Source organism: Martes martes (assembly GCF_963455335.1).
Source record: "Martes martes genome assembly, chromosome: X".
Lineage (NCBI taxonomy): Eukaryota > Metazoa > Chordata > Mammalia > Carnivora > Mustelidae > Martes > Martes martes.
The window spans coordinates 60,562,687-60,582,387 of NC_137897.1; the positions used below are offsets into that span (position 1 = coordinate 60,562,687).

At 37.1% G+C, this 19,701-nt stretch overlaps 1 protein-coding gene and 1 pseudogene across 2 annotated transcripts in view; one reads left to right on the forward strand and one right to left on the reverse strand.

Moving 5' to 3' along the window:
* ATRX (ATRX chromatin remodeler) overlaps positions 1 to 19,701 on the reverse strand; it is a 290,527-nt gene that overhangs the window by 207,862 nt on the left and 62,964 nt on the right. The window contains exons 3-5 of the mRNA XM_080795822.1: positions 2,518 to 2,573; positions 1,373 to 1,425; positions 10 to 134 (exon numbers count right to left, since the gene is read on the reverse strand). Coding sequence (XP_080651948.1) covers positions 10 to 134; positions 1,373 to 1,425; positions 2,518 to 2,573 — 234 coding nt within the window. The remainder of the gene's footprint in view (positions 1 to 9; positions 135 to 1,372; positions 1,426 to 2,517; positions 2,574 to 19,701) is intronic.
* On the forward strand, positions 14,635 to 14,926 carry LOC308337601 (HIG1 domain family member 1A, mitochondrial-like; annotated as a pseudogene). Its single transcript has one exon. The product of its transcript is annotated as an HIG1 domain family member 1A, mitochondrial-like (transcript).

The following is a 19,701-nucleotide window of genomic DNA, read 5'->3' on the forward strand; positions in this document are numbered from 1 at the left end:
ACACATTACCTTTTGGCAAGCTTTGCATAGTAATATCATTTTCTGAATTTTCATTAGAAGCATCTTCATTTACAGTTTCATCCAAAGGTTTTTCATCATCAGATTCAATATACTTTGTTACAACTGAAGGTTTCCTATGAAAGAATTAAGTCCATAGAATTATGGACATTTCTGACAGACTAATAACCAAAGAACGTGTTTAGATTGAATGGTGATTCTTAACCAGAGATACACATCAGACTCACCTACAGAAGCACACATCTCTGTATCATATTACCAAAAATTATGATTCAGTAGGTCTGGGGTAGGACCAGGGTATGTTCACTCTAAAAAAGCTACTGGGGGGAATCATAAAGGGATCTCCTCTTTAAGAATCATTACTTTAGGGTGCATGGGTGGCTCAGTGGGTTAAAGCCTCTGCCTTCGACTCAGGTCATGATCCCAGGGTCCTGGGATCGAGGTCCACATCGGGCTCTCTGCTCAGCAGGGAGCCTGCTGCCCCTCCTCTCCCTTTGCCTGCCTCTCTGCCTACTTGTGATCTCCGTCAAATAAATAAAATCTTTTTTTAAAAAAAGAATCATTACTTTAGAGAATAAGTTAAAATAAAGCTGAGGTTATTAAGAGACATGCCCACTAGTAAGAAACAATGAATGCCCAGGGCACCTGGATGGCTCAGTCAATAGAGCACCTGACTCTTGATCTCCAGGTTTTGAGTTCAAGCCCCACACTGGGTGTGGAGCCTTCTTAAACACACACACACACACACACACACACACACACACACACACCCCAAAAACCAACAACAAATGCCCAATAAACTGCAAACTTCTAATAAAATCAGTACTCTGCAGTATAGTATGCTTTATAGTATGATTAGAAGTATTTTCAGTCCTTATGTTCAATTCGTTTTGACAATTTAATACATAAAAGTATTTTTACCACTCTTTGATCTCCTTTTAACTTCCTCATAAGTGTAATGGCTACCCCTCCCCATCATCCTGGACAATTTAACATAATCCTAAAAAACCCATATTGCTTCATGAGGCATTCATTTCATTTTCCCTCTGTCCTTCTTTTGAGCACATACATGATCTAAAAGAAATGATCAACATATTGCAAGGGCCACTAAGGCATGATAAATCCTCCCTGGAAAATTCCATTAAAATTCAAAGTCAGAATGAATCAGTAATTGTTGAAGTTAATTAACGGATACAAAAGAATTCATTATACTACACTGTCTAGTTTTTAATGGGTACATTTGTATAAAATACTTTAGTTAGAACAAGGGCACCTGACGTTTCGAAAAGATTATTATTCTTAGAAAAAGAAAATAAAACAATCTGAAAATGTTTTCCCTTCAATATCAACCAACCTTTTTGATCGTGATGATCCTGATGATTTGGATTTTTCTGAAGAGCTAGCTCCCTAAATGTGAGAAATAAATAAAAAAGTGAATACAACTCTCAAAGAACAACCCTACAATTAACTATTCCCTTATACCAAAATCTCTGATGTAGTTAACATAATGGGATATTACTTTTCAGTCTAAAATATTTTTTTAAAAGGAACTTCAAAAACTAATTGTCATTTATTTTCAGGCTTCCTTGAGTTGAGATTAACTTCCTGGTTGTTCTTAATAAATTGTTTCTATTGAACTTTGTGTGTAGATGAGGATATACTACTATACCATGATCTTGACCCAAGTCAACAAAGACAAAACAAAGATACAGAAGTAATCAGATCCCAATGGATCTAAAAAAAATGTGTCATTTTCTCTATCCTAACATATGGCACAAAGTACCTTCTACAATTTGCTTTGAGATACTAAATTTATCCTCATTTTGCAAATATAATCAATATATTTTTTGGATTAAAATTTTTATACTAGGTAGCATAGGCCTGGGTATCATGAGTGAAGGATATCAGGATGGGTTCCTGTAATAATGCTTAAGATACTCTAAATATCCAGTTTTGAGAGATGTCAGAACCATGGAATCATGCCCATAACCACCACCTTGAGCACGACTGCAATATAATAATGTTCAAATACTTATCTGTTAGTAAGTCTTCAGTTGTCTGACTTTAGATATATTGCTAAAGTGAACCACACAATAATAAAAACAATGAACACCTTCTAAAATAAACAACTACCCAAAATGAAGTATCATAATACTTCAGCATAACAGTAAACTTAAACACATGCATGTACTAAACAGAAGCAATCTGGGGTGCCTGGGTGGCACAATCGGTTGAGTGTCCAACTCTTGGTTTCAGCTCAGGTCATGATCTCAGGGTCATGAGATTGAGCCCTGTGTTGGGCTTCCATGCTCAGTGTGGAGTCTGCTTGAGTCTCTCTCTCTCCCTCTCCCTCTGCCCCTCCCTGTTATGTGCTCACTCACTCGTTCTCTCTAAAATAAGTAAATCTTTTTAAAAAAACAGAATCAATCTGATAACATATACTCTAGTTGGTTATTAGCAATTAGTAAGTATCTTTTAAATGCTTTTAATTAGTCTTACCTCTTCCTTGCTGTTTTCCATCATATCTGAGTTATTTCCAGAACCACTGACTTTTTCTTTAAAGAGAAGAAATAAAAACTTTATTTATCTCTTCAAAGCATTATCAACCAAACACCAATACTACAACTCCATGAAGCCATTTTTCAATCTATGAAGTACAACAGTACTGGTACTATATTACTCACATTAAAATATTTCTAGAAGAATTTTCTCACCAGAACCACTCCCTTGACACACTAACTCCTTCTTTAAAAGCACTAAGTTTCTAGGGATGCCTGGGAGGCTCAGTCAGTTAAGGATCTGCCTTCAGCTCAGGTCATGATCCCAGGCTCCTAGGATGAGTCCTGCATCAGGGTCCTTGCTCAGCTGAGGACCCTGCTTCTCCCTCTGCCTACCACTTCTCTTGCTTGTGCTCTCTCTCTCTCTGACAAATAAACAAATAAAATCCTTAAAAATAAATAAATTAAAACACTAAGTTTCCAGGGAGGCTGGGTGGCTCAGTCATTAAGCGACTGCCTTCAGCTCAGGTCATGATCTTGCAGTCCTAGGATCGAGCCCCACATCAGACTCCTGGACTCCTTGCTCAGAGGGGAGCCAGCTTCTCCCTCTCCCTCTGCCCACTACTCCCCTACTTGTGCTTGCTCTCTCTCCCTCTGTCAAATAAATAAATAAAATATTTAAAAAAGAAGATTTTTTTTTAAAAAGCACTAAGTTTCTAAAAATAGTAGTTTGGTGTCAAAACATTTCCTATTGTAATCTTCTCAGTATTTTCTCTTAAAATTTAACCTCCATCTTTTACTAACAATACAATCATACTATTATTAAATTTTATATCCCTTCACCTAAGACACTGGAAAAATAACAGAAAACTAAACCTAAAGGAAGCAGAGGGAAAGAAATAATAAAGATTATAGCTAAATTTAATGAAATAGAATAGAAAAATCACCAAAACCGAAGTTAGTTCTTTGAAAAGATTAACGAAATTAAGCAACCGTAAGCTAGACCAAGAAAAAAGAGCTAAACTCAAATTACTAGAATCAGAAATTAAAAAGGGGACATTACAAGCTACCTTAAAGAAATAAACAAATTACAAAGGAATATTATGAACAACTGTATGCCAAAATATTAGAAAACAAAACATGGACAGATTCCTAAACACACATAAACTAACAGGACTAAAGAATACACAATGTGAACAGACCTATAACTGAAGAGACTGAATTAGTAATCAAAAACTACTCACAAAAAATCAAAGGTTCAGATGCCTTCACCACTGAAATATACCAAACATTCAAAAAAAAAATTCTTCAAAAACTCTTCCAATATAAAAAGGAGGGATACTTCCCAATTGATGTTTATGAGACCAGTATCATACCAAAACCAGTAAAGTTACCACAAAAAGAGAAATCTACAGAATACTATCACAAATATAGAAAGAAATGTCCTCAACAAAATACTAGCAAACTTCAACAGAATAAAAGACAAGTCCTTCTCCCACAGAGGGGGAGAAAATCTGCAAAAGACAAATCTCATAAGGGGCTATTATCTATAAGATACAAAGAACTCAATAATAATAAACAACATGATTAGAAATGGGCAAAAGATCTGAAGATATCTTACCAAAGATACACAAGTTCATATGTGGAGCATATGAAAAGATGCTCCACATCACATGTCATGATGGAATTGGAAATTAAAACAAGCAGATAGTACTATACAATCAATGGATAAATGCAGAACACTGACAACACCAAATGCTGGTGAGGATGTGGAGCAACAGAAGTCTCATTCAACTGCTGTTGGGAAGGGAAAACGGTACAACCACTCTGGAAGACATTTGGGCAGTTTCTTACAAAATGAACCATTCTCTTACCATGTGATCCAGCAATCACACTCCTTGATAACTACCCAAATAAGATGAAAACTAAATCCACTCAAAACCTGCACACAGGTGCTTATGAACACTTTTATTTTACATAAACACCCTTTTTATTTATGTAAAGATCTTTATAAGTAGCTTTATTCATAACCACCAAAACATGGAAACAACCAACATATCCTTCACAAGGTGAACAGGAAACAACCAACATATCCTTCACAAGGTGAACAGGATAAATTAACCCTGGTACATCCAGACAATGGAGTAGTATTCATCACTTTAAAAAAAAAAAAAGAGGGGCACCTGGGTGGCTCAGTGGGTTAAAGCCTCTGCCTTCAGCTCAGGTCATGATCTCAGGGTCCTGGGATCGAGCCCCGCATCGGGCTCTCTGCTCAGCAGGGATCCTGCTTCCCCCTCTCTCTCTGCCTGATTCTCTGCCTACTTGTGATCTCTCTGTCAAATAAATAAATAAAATCTTAAAAAAAAAAAAAAGAGAGATGGAGGAAACCTGAATGTTTATTACCAAGTGAAAGAACCCAATCTGAAAAGGCCACCTATTATGACATACTGGAAAAGGCAAAGCCATGGAAACTGTAAAAACATCAGTGATTGCCAGGAGTTTAAGGGGAAAGGAAGAATGGATAGATGGAACAGAGAATTTTAAGTGTAGTGAAACCAACCTGTATGATACTACTACGATGGTAGATCCATGTCATTACACATGTGTCAAAATCCTTAGCATGTATAACACCAAGAGTGAAAGCTAATGCAAACTATGGGTTCTAGGTGATAATGGCTTGTCAGTGTAAGTTCATCAACTGTAAGAAATGTACAGCTGTGGTGTTGCCTGTTGACAGTGGGGTAAGCTGTGCGTGTGTGGGGAGGAAGATATAGGAAATCCTTGTACTTTTCATCCAATTTTTCTGTGAACCTAAAACTGCTCTGGGGTGCCTGGGTGGTTCAGTTGGCTAACCACTGCCTTCGGCTCAGGTCATGATCCCAGAATCCTGGGATGGAGTCCCATATCGGGCTCCTTGCTCAGCAGGGAGACTGCTTCTCTGCCCCTCCCCTGGTTCGTGCATTCTCTCTCTCTCTCTCTCATTCTCTCTCTTAAATAAATAAATAAAATCTTAGAAAAATTTTTAAAAGTAAAACAGCTCTAAAAACTAAAAGCTATTTTAATAGACCCTAAAGAAAGGGAACATCCTCAACTATCTACAAAATACCCACCGGTTAACATCATACTAAAGGTGAAAGACTGAATCCTTTCCTCCCCAAGATCAGAAACAAGAAAGGAAATCCACTCTTGCCACTTCTATTCAATATTGTAATGGAGATTCTAGCCAGAGCAAGCAGTCAAGAGAAAGAAATAAAAGGCATCAAGATTGAAAACAAAGAAGTAAAACGATCTCTCTTTGGAGATGGCATTATCTTATATGTAGAAAATCTATGGAATCCACCAAAAAAACTATTAGAACTAGTAAAAGAGTACAGAGAGACTGAAAAATACAAGAATAATATAAAAAAATCAACAGTATTTCGACTCACTTATAAAGAATGACCTGAAAATAAAGAAAACAATCCAACAGTAAGATGGTAATAGTCCCCAAACTGATCTATCAGTACAATGCAATCCCTGTCAGAATCCTAGCTGACTTTTCTAGAAACTGACAAGCTCGTTCAAAAATCTGTATAGAATTAAAAACAGGAATAGCCAAATTTGCCTTCAAAATAAAAAACAAAATAGGAAGATTCACACTTCACAATTTCAAAACTTACTATAAAACAACTGTAATTAATACAGTGTAGTACTGGCAAAAGGATAGACATATAGATGTCAAAAAAAAAAAAACCCTGAAAGTCCAGAAATAAAACTGTGGTTGACTGGTTTTCTTCCCTCCCCCACCCCCCCCAACTGATTTTCAATAAGGATGCCAAGACCATTCAGTGGGGAAACAGTCTTTTTAACAAATGATGTTAACATAACTATGTATCCACATGAAAAAAGTGAACTTGGAGCCCTGCCTCACACCACATACAAAAGTAAACTCCAAATGCATCAAAGATCTAAAGAGTTAAAACTGTAAAACTCTTAGAAGAAAATATAGGGGTAAACTTCTGTTTACCCCTCAAGTTTATACTATGAATTCTTAGATACTCAACTTTATACTATGAATTCTTAGATACCAAAAACATGAGCAATAAACAGAAAATTAGATTAACTGTACTTTATCAAAATCAAAAGCTTTTCTGCTTCAAAGGACACCATCAAGAAGATGAAAGACAACCAACAAAACGGGAGAAAATATTTGCAAATCATGTATCTGACCCAAGTTCCCCTTGACAGATGAATAACAAAATATGCTATGTACATACAATGGAATGCTATTCAGCTTTAAAAAGGTCATTCTGATACAGGCCACAACACTGATGAACCTTGAAGGCATTATGCTAAGTAAAATAAGCCAGACACAAGAGGACAAAACTGTATTAGCCCTCCCACTTATATGAGGATCCTAAAATAGTCAAGATTATAGAGACAGAAAGTAGAATGGTGGCTGTCAGGAGCTAGGGAAGAGAGGATTGGAAAGTTAGTGCTTAATGGGTACAGAGTTTCCTTTAAAGAAGAAAAGTTCTGGAGATAGATGGTGGTGATGTTTGCACAACCACATGAATGTACATAATGCCAGAGAACTGTATACTTAAAATTGGTTAAAATGCTAAATTTTATCCTAATAAAAAGTCTGGAATATATAAAGAATGCTAAAAGTCAGTAACACAAACAAATACCCAATTAAAAACTGGGCAAATGGTCTGAAGAGACAATTCTCCAAGGAAAATACATACAAATTACCAACAAGCACATGAAAAGATGCTCAATATCATTAGCCATAAGGTAAATGAAAATGAAATCCAAAATGAGACGCTACTTCACATGCACTAGGAAGGCTAAAAATCAAAAAGTCAGAAAATAATTGTTGTCATGGATGCAAAGAAATCAGAATCCTCATACACTGCTGATGGAACATAAAAAGGTGCAGCCACTTTGGAAAACATTTTGGCATTTCCTCAAAGGATTTAATGTAGTTACCATACAACTTAGCAATTCTAGTCATAAGTGTGTACCCAAGAAAAATGAAAATACAGTGCCATACACAAACTTGTTTACAAATGTTTATAGCAGCATTATTCACAACAGCCAAAAGCTATAAACAAGACAAATATCCATGAACAGATAAAACAAATGTCATATAAAAGAATGTTACTTGGCCATAAAAAGGAATTAAGTATTAAAACATGCTACAACACAGATAAACCTTGAACGCATTATACTAAGTGAAAGAAGCCAGTCACAAAAGACCACATATTATACAATGCCATGCATAAGAAAAGTCCAGAGGGAAATCCATAAAACCAAGAAAGATTAGTGAGGTTGCTTGGTAGATTAGTGAGGGGGTGGGAACGTTTCTTTCGATGTGATAAAAAGGTTATACAATTATGGTGATGGTTACACATATCTGTGAAATATAAAAACTACTAAATTATATACTTTAAATGGGTAAATTTTATGCTATACAAATTATATCTCAATAACAGTATTAAAAGTGTTATTAGTCATTAGGGAAATGCCCATTAAAACCACAAGATATCATTAATTATCTACCACGATACATAAAATTAAAAAGGAAACAATGGTAACACCAAATGCTGGTATAGATGCAGAGAAACTGAGTCACTCATACGTTGTTTTGGGAATATAAAATGGTGTGTCCCCTCTGGAACTCAGTTTACAGTTTAGGAGTATCTTAAACAAGCAACCATCATATGACCCCACCAACTGCACTTCCAGGCATTTATCCCAGAGAAATGAAAATGTAGCTCACACAAATGTTCACCAGCAGTTCTATTTGTAATATCTCGATATGGAATCAGCCCAGATGTCCCTTAACAGGTGAATGGTTAAACAAACTGTAGTATATCCATACCATGGAACACTACTACACTGCAGTAATAAGGAAATAACTACTGATACATGCTAAAACTCAGATCAATCTTTAGGGAATTACGCTAAGTGAAAAAACCAAATCCCAAATACACACAAACATATAATTACATTTATTTAACATGTTTCCAATGACAGACCTTTAGAAATGGAGGACGGATTAGTGATTGCCAGGTGTTAGGCCTGGGTAGGAGTTGGTTAGGGAGGTGAGCATAATTATGAAAGGGCAAGATGACTAATCTGTGACAGTGGATATATGACAATAGAGGTGGAGCTATGAAGCAACCCAAGTAATAAAACTGTATAAAACTCAATAAACCCATACAAGTAAAGGAAAACTTAGGGAATCTGAACCAGATCTATAGATATCAATAACTTGATCACAATAACATATTATAGTTTGAGAAAGTGTTACCATTACGGGGAAAATAGACAAAGTGTATATAAGACCTCTATGTTAGTTGTTACAACTGTATGTGAATCTATAATTATCTGAATATAAACATCACTGTAAAAAACCATCAGAAGACTAGGAATAGAGGGAAACATCCACAACTTGATAGAGTATTTACAAAAATCATTTATACAGGAATCATCATACTTAACGGTGAAAGACTGTTTTACCACCAAAATCAGAAACATCAAGAGAACGTCTGCCATCACCATTCAAGATAATAATGGAAAATATAAAAACTCCTATCCAGCATAATGAGGCAAGAAACAGAATTAAAATGCACACAGATGAAACAACTAAAACTGTCCCTATTTTCAGACAAGATTATGTAGAAAATTCCAAGGAATCTACAAGGCAAAAAAATAAACAAAAATCCTCCCTACAGCAAGTTCACAGGATTCAAGGACAACATAAAATGAGAATAAAATTCTGACATACCTGCAATGAACAAATAAAATACAAAATACATGTTAACAACAGATTTTAAAATAGCACCCCAAATACCTGAAACACTTATGTAAAAACCTAACAAAATATATGCAAAATTAGTATATGGATAACTATAAAACGCTGGGCCCACTGAGAATTTCCACTGACTTTTTTTTCCTGAGCATGGATTACACATTCTTACTCTCTGCATGCGTTTGATTGATAACTATACAGTTTTACCGGGGAAAGGCTTTGAAGAGCAAGTATCCACACACTTTCTTTTTTAATGTTTTCTAGTCTCAAATGGGTAAATTCTATTAGTCTGTCATCAAATTCACTAACACTTATACTGCTACCTTTAATCTCCTGTCAAGTATAATGATCTGTTATTCAAAATTGTATTATTTAGTTCTAGAATTTCAAAATGGGGTTTTACAGTTTTTATGTCTATGCTAGGATTTCCTATCTCTCTGTTCATCATTAACGTATTTGCCTTTTTGTGCTTGAGCTTAGTTGTAATTGCTGCTTTCATGTTCTTGTTTGTTAATCTCAAAGCTTGAGTCATCTGCAGATTGGTGTCTATTGTCTTTCCTTCCTTTTCAAGCATGGGTCATATTTCTTCTTTCTTCATCTATCTAGTATTTTTGGATTTGTACAGGTCATTTGTTTAAAGATAAAATGAAGACACTGCAGCCCACTATGTTCCTCCAAAGAGCTGATATTTCTGTTATGAGGAGACAGGCAGTTAACTTAGTTGAAATCAAACCCCAAACTGTTTACCCTGTACTGGAACCAACTAAATGTTTTCTACTGTTCTTTTAGCCCATAACTGAGCCACCTGGAATCTGGGCTGCACTTCCAACAATTCAATCACAGGTATGGTTGGAGTTTTTGAAGCTTTTGGAGTACTCAATTTGTAGCTCTCTTTTGAATGGAATCCACCCCCTTCGTTTTACAAAAGCTGCTAGGGTTCCCCTAAATTTCTTCATACTTCATCCAATATGAATGCAGATTGCTATCCAAGTCTTAACTGCCCCCGACTGAGCTAACTGGCACTTTCCATAAGGAAAAAAGGCTTAACAAGTGGGAATCCACTAATAGTATTTCCTTCCTCCATGTGTTCACTCCCCTCCCATTTGTGTCTGCTTTTTGTCACTTTCCAGTTCCTTCAAATAATTATTTTCAGTATTTTGGCCAGACTTTGTATCTGTGGGAGATAATCTGCTTGTGTAAATGAACCTAGTCTACCACCACCAGAGGCATAATTCCCCATCTACCCAAACACAGAACTCTGACAATATAATGTCATTCTAAAGACAAAGAGAATTTAAAACAAATACTTAATGCTAGTTAGGTTTCTCTGTTGTGATGGTATGGTTAGCAAATTTGAAACCAGGTAGATAACATGAGGACTGAGCAAATGAGTACAAGAAGTGAGGATAGCAGGGCCAGATTTCTCTGTTACAGAAAGAAGTTAAAATACAAAAAGAGGAAGACTACAATGAAATCTGTGGTAAGAAATCAGAATTAAAAGTATCAATATCAACTTTAGGAGATGATAATAGAGTAGAAGGGTCCTAAGCTCCCATCCACCCATGGAAACACCTAAATAACACCTACATCAGTGTAAATAACACAGAAAACAAGCCAAAGACTATTAAAACAGATTCTCCACAGCAATCATAGAGAAGAGGTCACATCAAAAATGGTAGAGAGGGCACAGACATGGTTAAGAACAAAACTGACCCAGAGACTGTCCGCAAGAGTAAAGGAAACCGCAAGCACAGAGAAGGGAGAAGAGCAGACCCCATACCAGGTTCTCCAGGCATGGGGGGCCTGCACTGGAAAGAAGGAGCTCCGTAACATTTGGCTTTGAAAATGAGAGAAACTCAACACTGAAAATTCTCATAATCAGTGGGGCTCAATACTTTGAACTTCAAAAATCAGCAGGCTGGGCTCTGGGAAAACCACAGAGCAAGAGGAAATGGAGTCCCTGCCCTTAAAGAGCCAGCATGAAAAACAACCCCAGTGAGATACCACATAGAAGCAAGTTTACGGTAAGGAAACTGGTATATTTACTTATCTGAGAACCTGCACAGGAGGGGAAGGGATCTTCAGGAGACTACTCCAAGAACAAAAGAGTGGGCAGGTGCCACTTAATCTCCCCAACCCCTAGTCCTGATACCAGGGACCAGAGAACACTCTCCACCTAACTTGCAAACAGTACACCATGCCCTCCAGGTCCCCTCTAGAGCAGATTAGTGCAAATGTTGCTGATACTATGGGCCCTGCCCACACCCCCACCTCTCCTTCCAATATGGCCCATTGAACCCAACAACAAAAGTCCACCTAAAGAGGAACCAAAACACTGGCATTGTGCAAGCAGACCTACAAGTGGCCAGAACCAATACAAAATGACTCATGCCCTGGGGGAAGAGACAAATAAGCACACAGACCAGTTCAAACGCAGCCCTGCAGAAGGCTGAGGGCAGACAAATGGTATGATGGCAGGCCCCACTCACTTATGCAAGTCTCAGGGGACAATACACAGAGAGTACCCTGCAGTTCAGTTAAGAGTGCGCCCTGCAAATGTCTCATATAAGCCAACTCAAGCACAAGCTGTCCCCAGACTGGACTATTAACAATGCAGGGACCAAACTTTGCCCCTAATAGACAAAGGGAGCCATTGGATCCAACTGCACTGAAGAAAACTGTGGCTCAGCCACAACAGTATGGTGCACACAACACATACAGGAGACACCCCTGAAATGCAAGGTTCTGGTGAACAGGGGATACTGCAATGCAGAAAACTACAGGAAATCTTCCTCAAAGGACCATTACTTACAAGTGTAAAACACATAGATGACTTTCCTAACACATATAAATGACAGAGAGTGAGACAACATGAGAAAAAAGAATATGCACCAAATGGGGGGGGGGATGACAGGAAGAAAAGCAAGCAAAACAGATATAAGCAATATGCCAAAGAGAAATTTAATGTAATGGTCCTAGAGATACTCACTAGAACTGACAAGAGTGGAGGATCTCACTGAGAACCTCAAAAAGAGATATAAAATACAAAAAAAGAAAAAGAAAAAAAGCAGTTGGAGCACCTGGATGGCTCAGTGGGTTAAGCCTTTGCCTTCAGCTCAGGTCATGATCTCAGGGTCCTGGGATCGAGCCCCACATCTGGCTCTCTCCTCAGCAGGGAGCCTGCGTCCCCCCGCCACCGCATGCTGCTCTGCCTACTTGTGATCTCTCTCTCTCTCTCTATGTCAAACAAATAAATAAAATCTTTAAAAAAATAACCAAGCAGAGATGAAGAACACAATAAATGAAATTAAAACTACACTAGAGGGAATAAATAGTAGACTAGAGGAAGCACAAAAACACATCAGTGACCTTGAAGACAGAGTACTGGAAGGTAATCAAGCTACACAAGAGAAATAGCAGAATAAAAAATTAGAACAGATTAAAGGAATGCAGCAACGCCATCAAGCATAGGAACGTATAGGGATCCCAGAAAGAGAGGAAAGACAAAATGGGGCAGAAAGTTTATTTGCAGAAATAATACCTGAAAAATTACCACATCTAAAGAAGGAAACAGAAATCCAGATCCACAGAGAGGTATAGAGAGACCCCCCCAAAAAAAATCAACCCAAGGAGGTCCACACCAAGACACACAGTAATTAAAATGGCAAAAAATAGTGATAAAGAGAGGATATTAAAATTACAGAATATTTTATCCTAAAGGAAAACACACATTCTTTTCAAGTGCACATGGACATTCTCCAGAAGAGATCACATATTAGATCACAAATCAGCCCTAAACAAGTACAAAAAGATGGAGATCAGACCATTCGTATTTTCAGATCATAATATTAGGAATCTTTAAGTCAACCACAAGAAAAAAATTGGAAAGACCACAAATACACAGGGGTTAAAGAGCATCCTACTAAAGAATAAAAGGGTTAACCAGGAAACCAAAGAAGAAATAAAAAAAAAATACCTGGAAACAAATGAAAATAAAAACACAACAGTCCAAAACCTTTCGGATGCAGCAAAGGCAGTCCTAAGAGGGAAGTACACTGAAATATAGGCCTACATTAAGAAGCAAGAAAAGGCTCAAATAACAACTTAAACTCAAACCTAAAGGAACTAGAAAAAGGAAGAGCAAGTGAAAACCAGCAGAAGAAGGGAAATAATAAAGATTAGAGCAGAAATAAAGGATATATAAACAACAACAAAAACAAAACAAAACAAAAAAGAACAGACCAATGAAAATGAGAGCTCATTCACTGAAAGAATTAATAAAACTGACGAACCACTAGCCAGAATTAAAAAAAGAGAGAAAGGACCCAAATAAATGAAACTACCAATGAAAGAGGAGAAATTACAACCAATGCCACAGAAATACAAACAGTTATAAGAGAATATTATGAAAAATTACTTGCCAACTGGGCAAACTAGAAGATAAATTCCTAGAAACACACAAATTACCAAAACCAAAACAGCAATAGAAAATTTAAACTGACTGAGTAATCAATAATCAGTAATCAAAAATCACCCGGTGGCTTAGTCATTAAGTGTCTGCCTTCGGCTCAGATCATAATCTCACAGTGCTGGGATCAAGCCCTGATGCCCACATCAGGCTCCCTGCTTGGCGGGAAGCCTGCTTCTCCCTCTCCCTCTCCCACTAACACTCCCCCTGCTTGAGTTCCCTCCCTTGCTCTCTCTCTGTCAACTCTCTCCCTGTCTCTCTGTCAAATAAATAAATAAAATGTTAAAAAAAAAAAGTCTCCCAGGCGCCTGGGTGGCTCAGTGGGTTAAAGCCTCTGCCTTCCGCTCAGGTCATGATCCCAGGGTCCTGGGATCGAGCCCCACGTCGGGCTCTCTGCTCAGCGGAGAGCCTGCTTCCTCCTCTGTCTCTGCCTGCCTCTCTGCCTACTTGTGATCTCTGTCTGTCAAATAAATAAATAAAATCTTTAAAAAAAAACCAGAAAGATTCCACACACACAGAAATGCTAGAACTAGTACATGAATTCAGCAAAATCAATGTACAGAAATTGGATGCATTTCTATACACCAATACACCAATAATGAAGCAGGAGAAAAAAATAATCAAGGAATCGCTCCCATTTACAACTGCACCAAAACCCATTAAGATACCTAGGAATAAATCTAACCAAAGAGGTAAAAGATCTGTACTCTCTAAACTATAAAACACTGATGGAAGAAACTAAAGAGGGCACAAAGAAACGGAAAAATATTACATGCTCAAGGATTGGAAGAAGATACATGGTTAAAATATATTTATTACCAAGAGCCTAAGTCCTCTCAGTGTAGGAGGATTCTTCAGCCACTATGTCAACTGGCACAGATGTTTCTCTTTCTTCATATGATGAAGACCAGGGATCTAAACTTATCCCAAAAGCTAGAGAGGAACTGTTTGTTCCCATTGGAATGGTGGCATCTGCAGCAATTGTTGCATAGGGATTATATAAATTGAAGAGCAGGGGAAATACAAATGTCTGTTCACCTGATTGACACGTGTGTGACAGCCCAAGGCTTTGTTGTGGGATCAATGACTCTCGGTATGGGCTATTCCATGTATAAGGAAATCTGGGCAAATCCTAAACCTTAGAAGAAGAGAAACTGTCTTGGTTTTGTTGGTGTTGCTTGCTTTACTTAGGCATCTCATGTTGAGTTTATATGTTTACATTGAAAATAAATTGTTTGAATGGGTCAATTAAAAAAATGTTGGTATCACAATTCCAGACATCAAGCTATATTACAAAGCTACAGTAATCAAGACAGTATGGTACTGGCACAAAAAAAGACACTTAAATCAATGGAACAGAATAGAGAATTCAGATATGGACCCTTAACTCTGTGGTCAACTAATCTTCAACAAAGCGGGAAAGAATATCCAATGGAGAAAAGACAGTCTCTTCAACAAATGGTGCTGGGAAAACTGGACAGCAACATGCAGAAGAGTAAAACTGGACCACTTTCCTACATCATATACATAAATAAATTCAAAAATGGATGAAAGACCTAAATGTGAGACAGGAAACCAACAAAATCCTAGTAGAGAACACAGGCAGAAACCTCTTTGACCTCGGCTATAGCAACTTCTTATTAGACATGTTGACTAGAGGCAAGGGAAACAAAAGCAAAAACGAACTACCAGGACTTCATCAAAATAAAAAACTTCCACACAGCAAAGGAAACAATCGACAAAATTAAAATGCAGCCTATAAAATAAGAGAAGATATCTACAAATGACATATCTGATAAAGGATCATTATCCAAAATCTATAAAGAACTTACCAAACTGATCACCCTAAAAAATGAATAACCCAGTTAATAAATGGGCAGAAGGCATGAATAGACATCTTCTCAAAAAAGACAATCCAGGGGCGCCTGGGTGGCTCAGTGGGTTAAGGCCTCTGCCTTCGGCTCAGGTCATGATCCCAGGGTCCTGGGATCGAGCCCCACATCTGGCTCTCTGCTCAGCGGGGAGCCTGCTTCCCTTCCTCTCTCTCTGCCTGCCTCTCTGTCTACTTGTGATCTCTGTCAAATAAATGAATAGAATCTTGAAAAAAAAAAAAAAGACAATCCAATGCGGTTGGTAAGTGCCTTTATCTCCTCACTATAAACTTGTATGGCACTGGATACCTCTCCTTCCTAATGGTTGTCTAAAGCTGTAATATATACTTATCTTTATGATTGTTTTGTTAATGTTTTACTCATGTTATAAAGCTGGGTCCATGTGTTCTTTCGCTCAGCATTTTGTATCATTACCTAAACAATAAATGATACATAATATCTGCTCATTAAATAATGAAAAAATTTAAATTTGAAAATACTTCATTACAGTAAATCGTTTAATATTTAAAAAAGATAAAGTATGAAAAAATAAAGTTATGGCATCAATATTCAGACAAAAATCTGACCAGCAGACATATGAAAAGATGCTCAACATCACTAAATGTTAAAAACACCTACCCTAGACATACAAACGCCCAACAGACCCATGAAAACACGCTTGACATCAGTGATCATCAGAGAAATACAAATCAAAACTTCAATGAGATAACACCTGACACCTGTCAGAATGGCTAAAATTAACAACACAGGAAACAATGGATATTGGCGAGAATGTGGAGGAGGGGAAACCTCTTACACTGTTGGTGGGAATGCAAGCCGGTGCAGCCACTCTGAAAAACAGTATGAAGGTTCCTCAGAAAGAGAAAACAGACCTACCCTATGACCCAAAAATTGCACTATTAGGTATTTACCAAAAGGATACAAAATTACAGATTTGAAAGGGTACATGCACCCCAATGTTTACAGCAGTATCAACAATAGCCAAACTATGGGGAGAGCCCAAAGGTCAATCCACTGATGAATGGATAAAGAAGATGCAGTCTACACACACACACACACACACACACACACACACACACACACACACAGGAATATTACTCAGCCATCAAAAAGAATGAAATCTTGCCATTTCATTGACACGGATGGATCTAAAGTGTGTTATGTTAAGTGAAATAAGTTAGTCAAAGAAAGACAAATACTATATGATTTCACTCATGTGAAGTTTAAAAAACAAAACAGATGAACATATGGGAAGGGGGGAAAATGTGAGAGGAAAATAAACCAAAGGAGACTCTTAATGACAGAGAACAAATGGAGGGTTGATGGAAGAAGGTAGGTGGGGGATGGGCTGAATAGGTCATGGGTATTTAGCAGAGTACTTGGTGTAATGAGCACTGGGTTTTATATGTAAGTGATCAAGCACTAAATTCTACTCCTGAAACCAGTATTATACTATTATGTTAACTAACTGGAATTTATAAAAATTTGAACAAAAAAGAGTATTCTACCAACAATGCTATCATTCACAGAAGGATAGATAAAGAGCTCCCAGACAAATAAAACTTGAATTCATCACTACTAAACCAGCCTTACAAGAAATGTTAAGAGGGATAATCTGAGTGAGAAGGTTATACTCTAAGGAGTAAGAAGAAAGGAAGCACAAAAGCAGTAAAATTAAGTAAATCTAAGGAATAGAAAAATTCACAAAATAAAAGGATGAAAAATAAGACACCATATATGAAAACATGGTGGGGTGGGGAAAAGTAAAACTTTAATGCGTTAGGAATGGGTTCGAACTTAATCAACCATCAGCTTATATTCAGAAGATGATATATATAAGCATAATGGTAACCACAAGTCAAAAGCTGGTAAGGGATACACAAAACATAAAGAGAAAGGAATCCAAGCATATCACTAATGAACGGAAGCAAACAATGAGAAGAGAGCAAGAGAAGTACTACAAAAACAATCAAAAAATAGATAACATGCCAATAAATACATAACTATTAATAATTACTTTGAATGTAAATGGACTAAATACTCCAATCAAAAGACATAAAAGTGAAGGAAGCAATAAAAAAGCAAGATCCATCTATGTGCTACCTACAAAAGACTCACTTCAGACCTAAAGATACATGCATGTTGAAAGTGAAGGATGGAAAAACATTTATTATGTGAAAGGAAGTGAAAAGAAAGCTAAACTAGCAATATTTATATAGGACAAAATAGACTTTAAAACATCGACTGTAAGAGACAAAAAAGGAGACTACATAATCATAAAGGGAACAATCCAAAAAGAAAATGTAACAACTGCAAATATATATGAACCCAACATGGGAGCACACATAAAAACAAAGCAGCTAGTAACAAACCTAAAGGAAGCAATTGATAGTAATTCAATAACAGTAAGGGATTTAATTTACATCAATAGATCATCCAAACAAAAAATCAAAAAGTAAATAGTGGCTTTGAAGGACACATTGGAACATATGAATCCAATAGATACATTCAGAACATTCCACCCTAAAACAGCAGAATACACATTCTTTTCTCATACTCATGGAACATTCCCCAAAACAGATGAAATGTTAGGCCACAAAACAAGTTTCCAAAAATTCAAAAAGGTGGAAGTCATACCATGTATCCTTTCTAACACTAGCACTATGAAACTAAAATCAACCACAAGAAAAAAATGTGGAGAGCACATAAAAACATGAAGATTAGGGGGTACCTGGGTGGCTCAGTGGGTTAAAGCCTCTGCCTTCGGCTCAGGTCATGATCCCAGGGTCCTGAGATTGAGCCCCGCATCGGGCTCTCTGCTCAGCAGGGAGACTGCTTCCCCCCGCCCCGCCTGCCTCTGCCTACTTGTGATCTCTGTCAAATAAATAAATAAAATCTTAAAAAAAATGAAGATTAAATAACATGCTAATAAACAGTAAATGGGACAAACAAGAAATCCAAGAGGAACTAAAAATAAATGTAAACAAGTGAAAACAAAAACACAATAGTCCAAAATCTTTCAGACACAGCTATTACAAGTAGGAAGTTTACAGCAAAACAGGCCTACCTCAAGAAGTATGAAAAACCCCAAATAAACTTACACCTAAAGGAACTAGAAAAAGAATAACAAATTAAACCCAAACAGCAGAAGGAAATAATAAAAACAAGAGCAGAAATACGGGCACCTGGGTGGCTCACACGGTTGAGGGCCCACCTCCTGGTGTAGGCCCAGGTCATGATCTTCCCAGTTGGAAGATGAAGACCTGCATCAGGCTCCCCACTCCTAAGGGGGGTCTGCATCTCTCTGCCCCTCCCACCGCTTGCATGCATGTGCTCTGTCAAATAAGTAAATCTTTAAAAAAAAAAATAAGAGCAGAAGTAAAAAAGAAACAAAATACAACAGATCACTGAAACCAGGAACTGGTTATTTGAAGAAATCAACAAAATTGAAAACCTTATCCAGACTCATCAAAAAATAAAGAGGGAGAACACAGAACTGGAAATGAAAAGAGTTGAAATAACAACAAACAACACAGAAATACAAAGGATTATACGAGAATATTATGAAAAAGTATATGCCAACAAACTGAACAGCCTACAAGAAATGGAAAAATTCCTAGAAACATAATCTCCCAAAAGTGAATCAGTAACAAATTTGATTTGAGCAGACTAATACCAGCATTAAGACTGAATCTGTATTCAAAAACAACCAACAAAAATCCACAATCAGATGGTTCACAGGTGAATTCTACCAAACATTTGAAGAGTTAATACCTATTCTTCTCAATTATTCCAAAAAGTAGAAGAGGAAAAAAAGCTTTCAAACTCATTCCATCAGGCCAGTGTAACCCTGATACCAAAACCAGATAAAGCCTCCACTAAAAAAAGAGTACCACAGGGCAATATCCCTGGTGAACAGAGATGCAAAATTCCTCACCAAATATTAGGAAAGTGAATCCAACAATACATTAAAGAATCATTTACCATCATCAGGCAGGATTTATTCCTGGGATGCAAGGTGAGTCA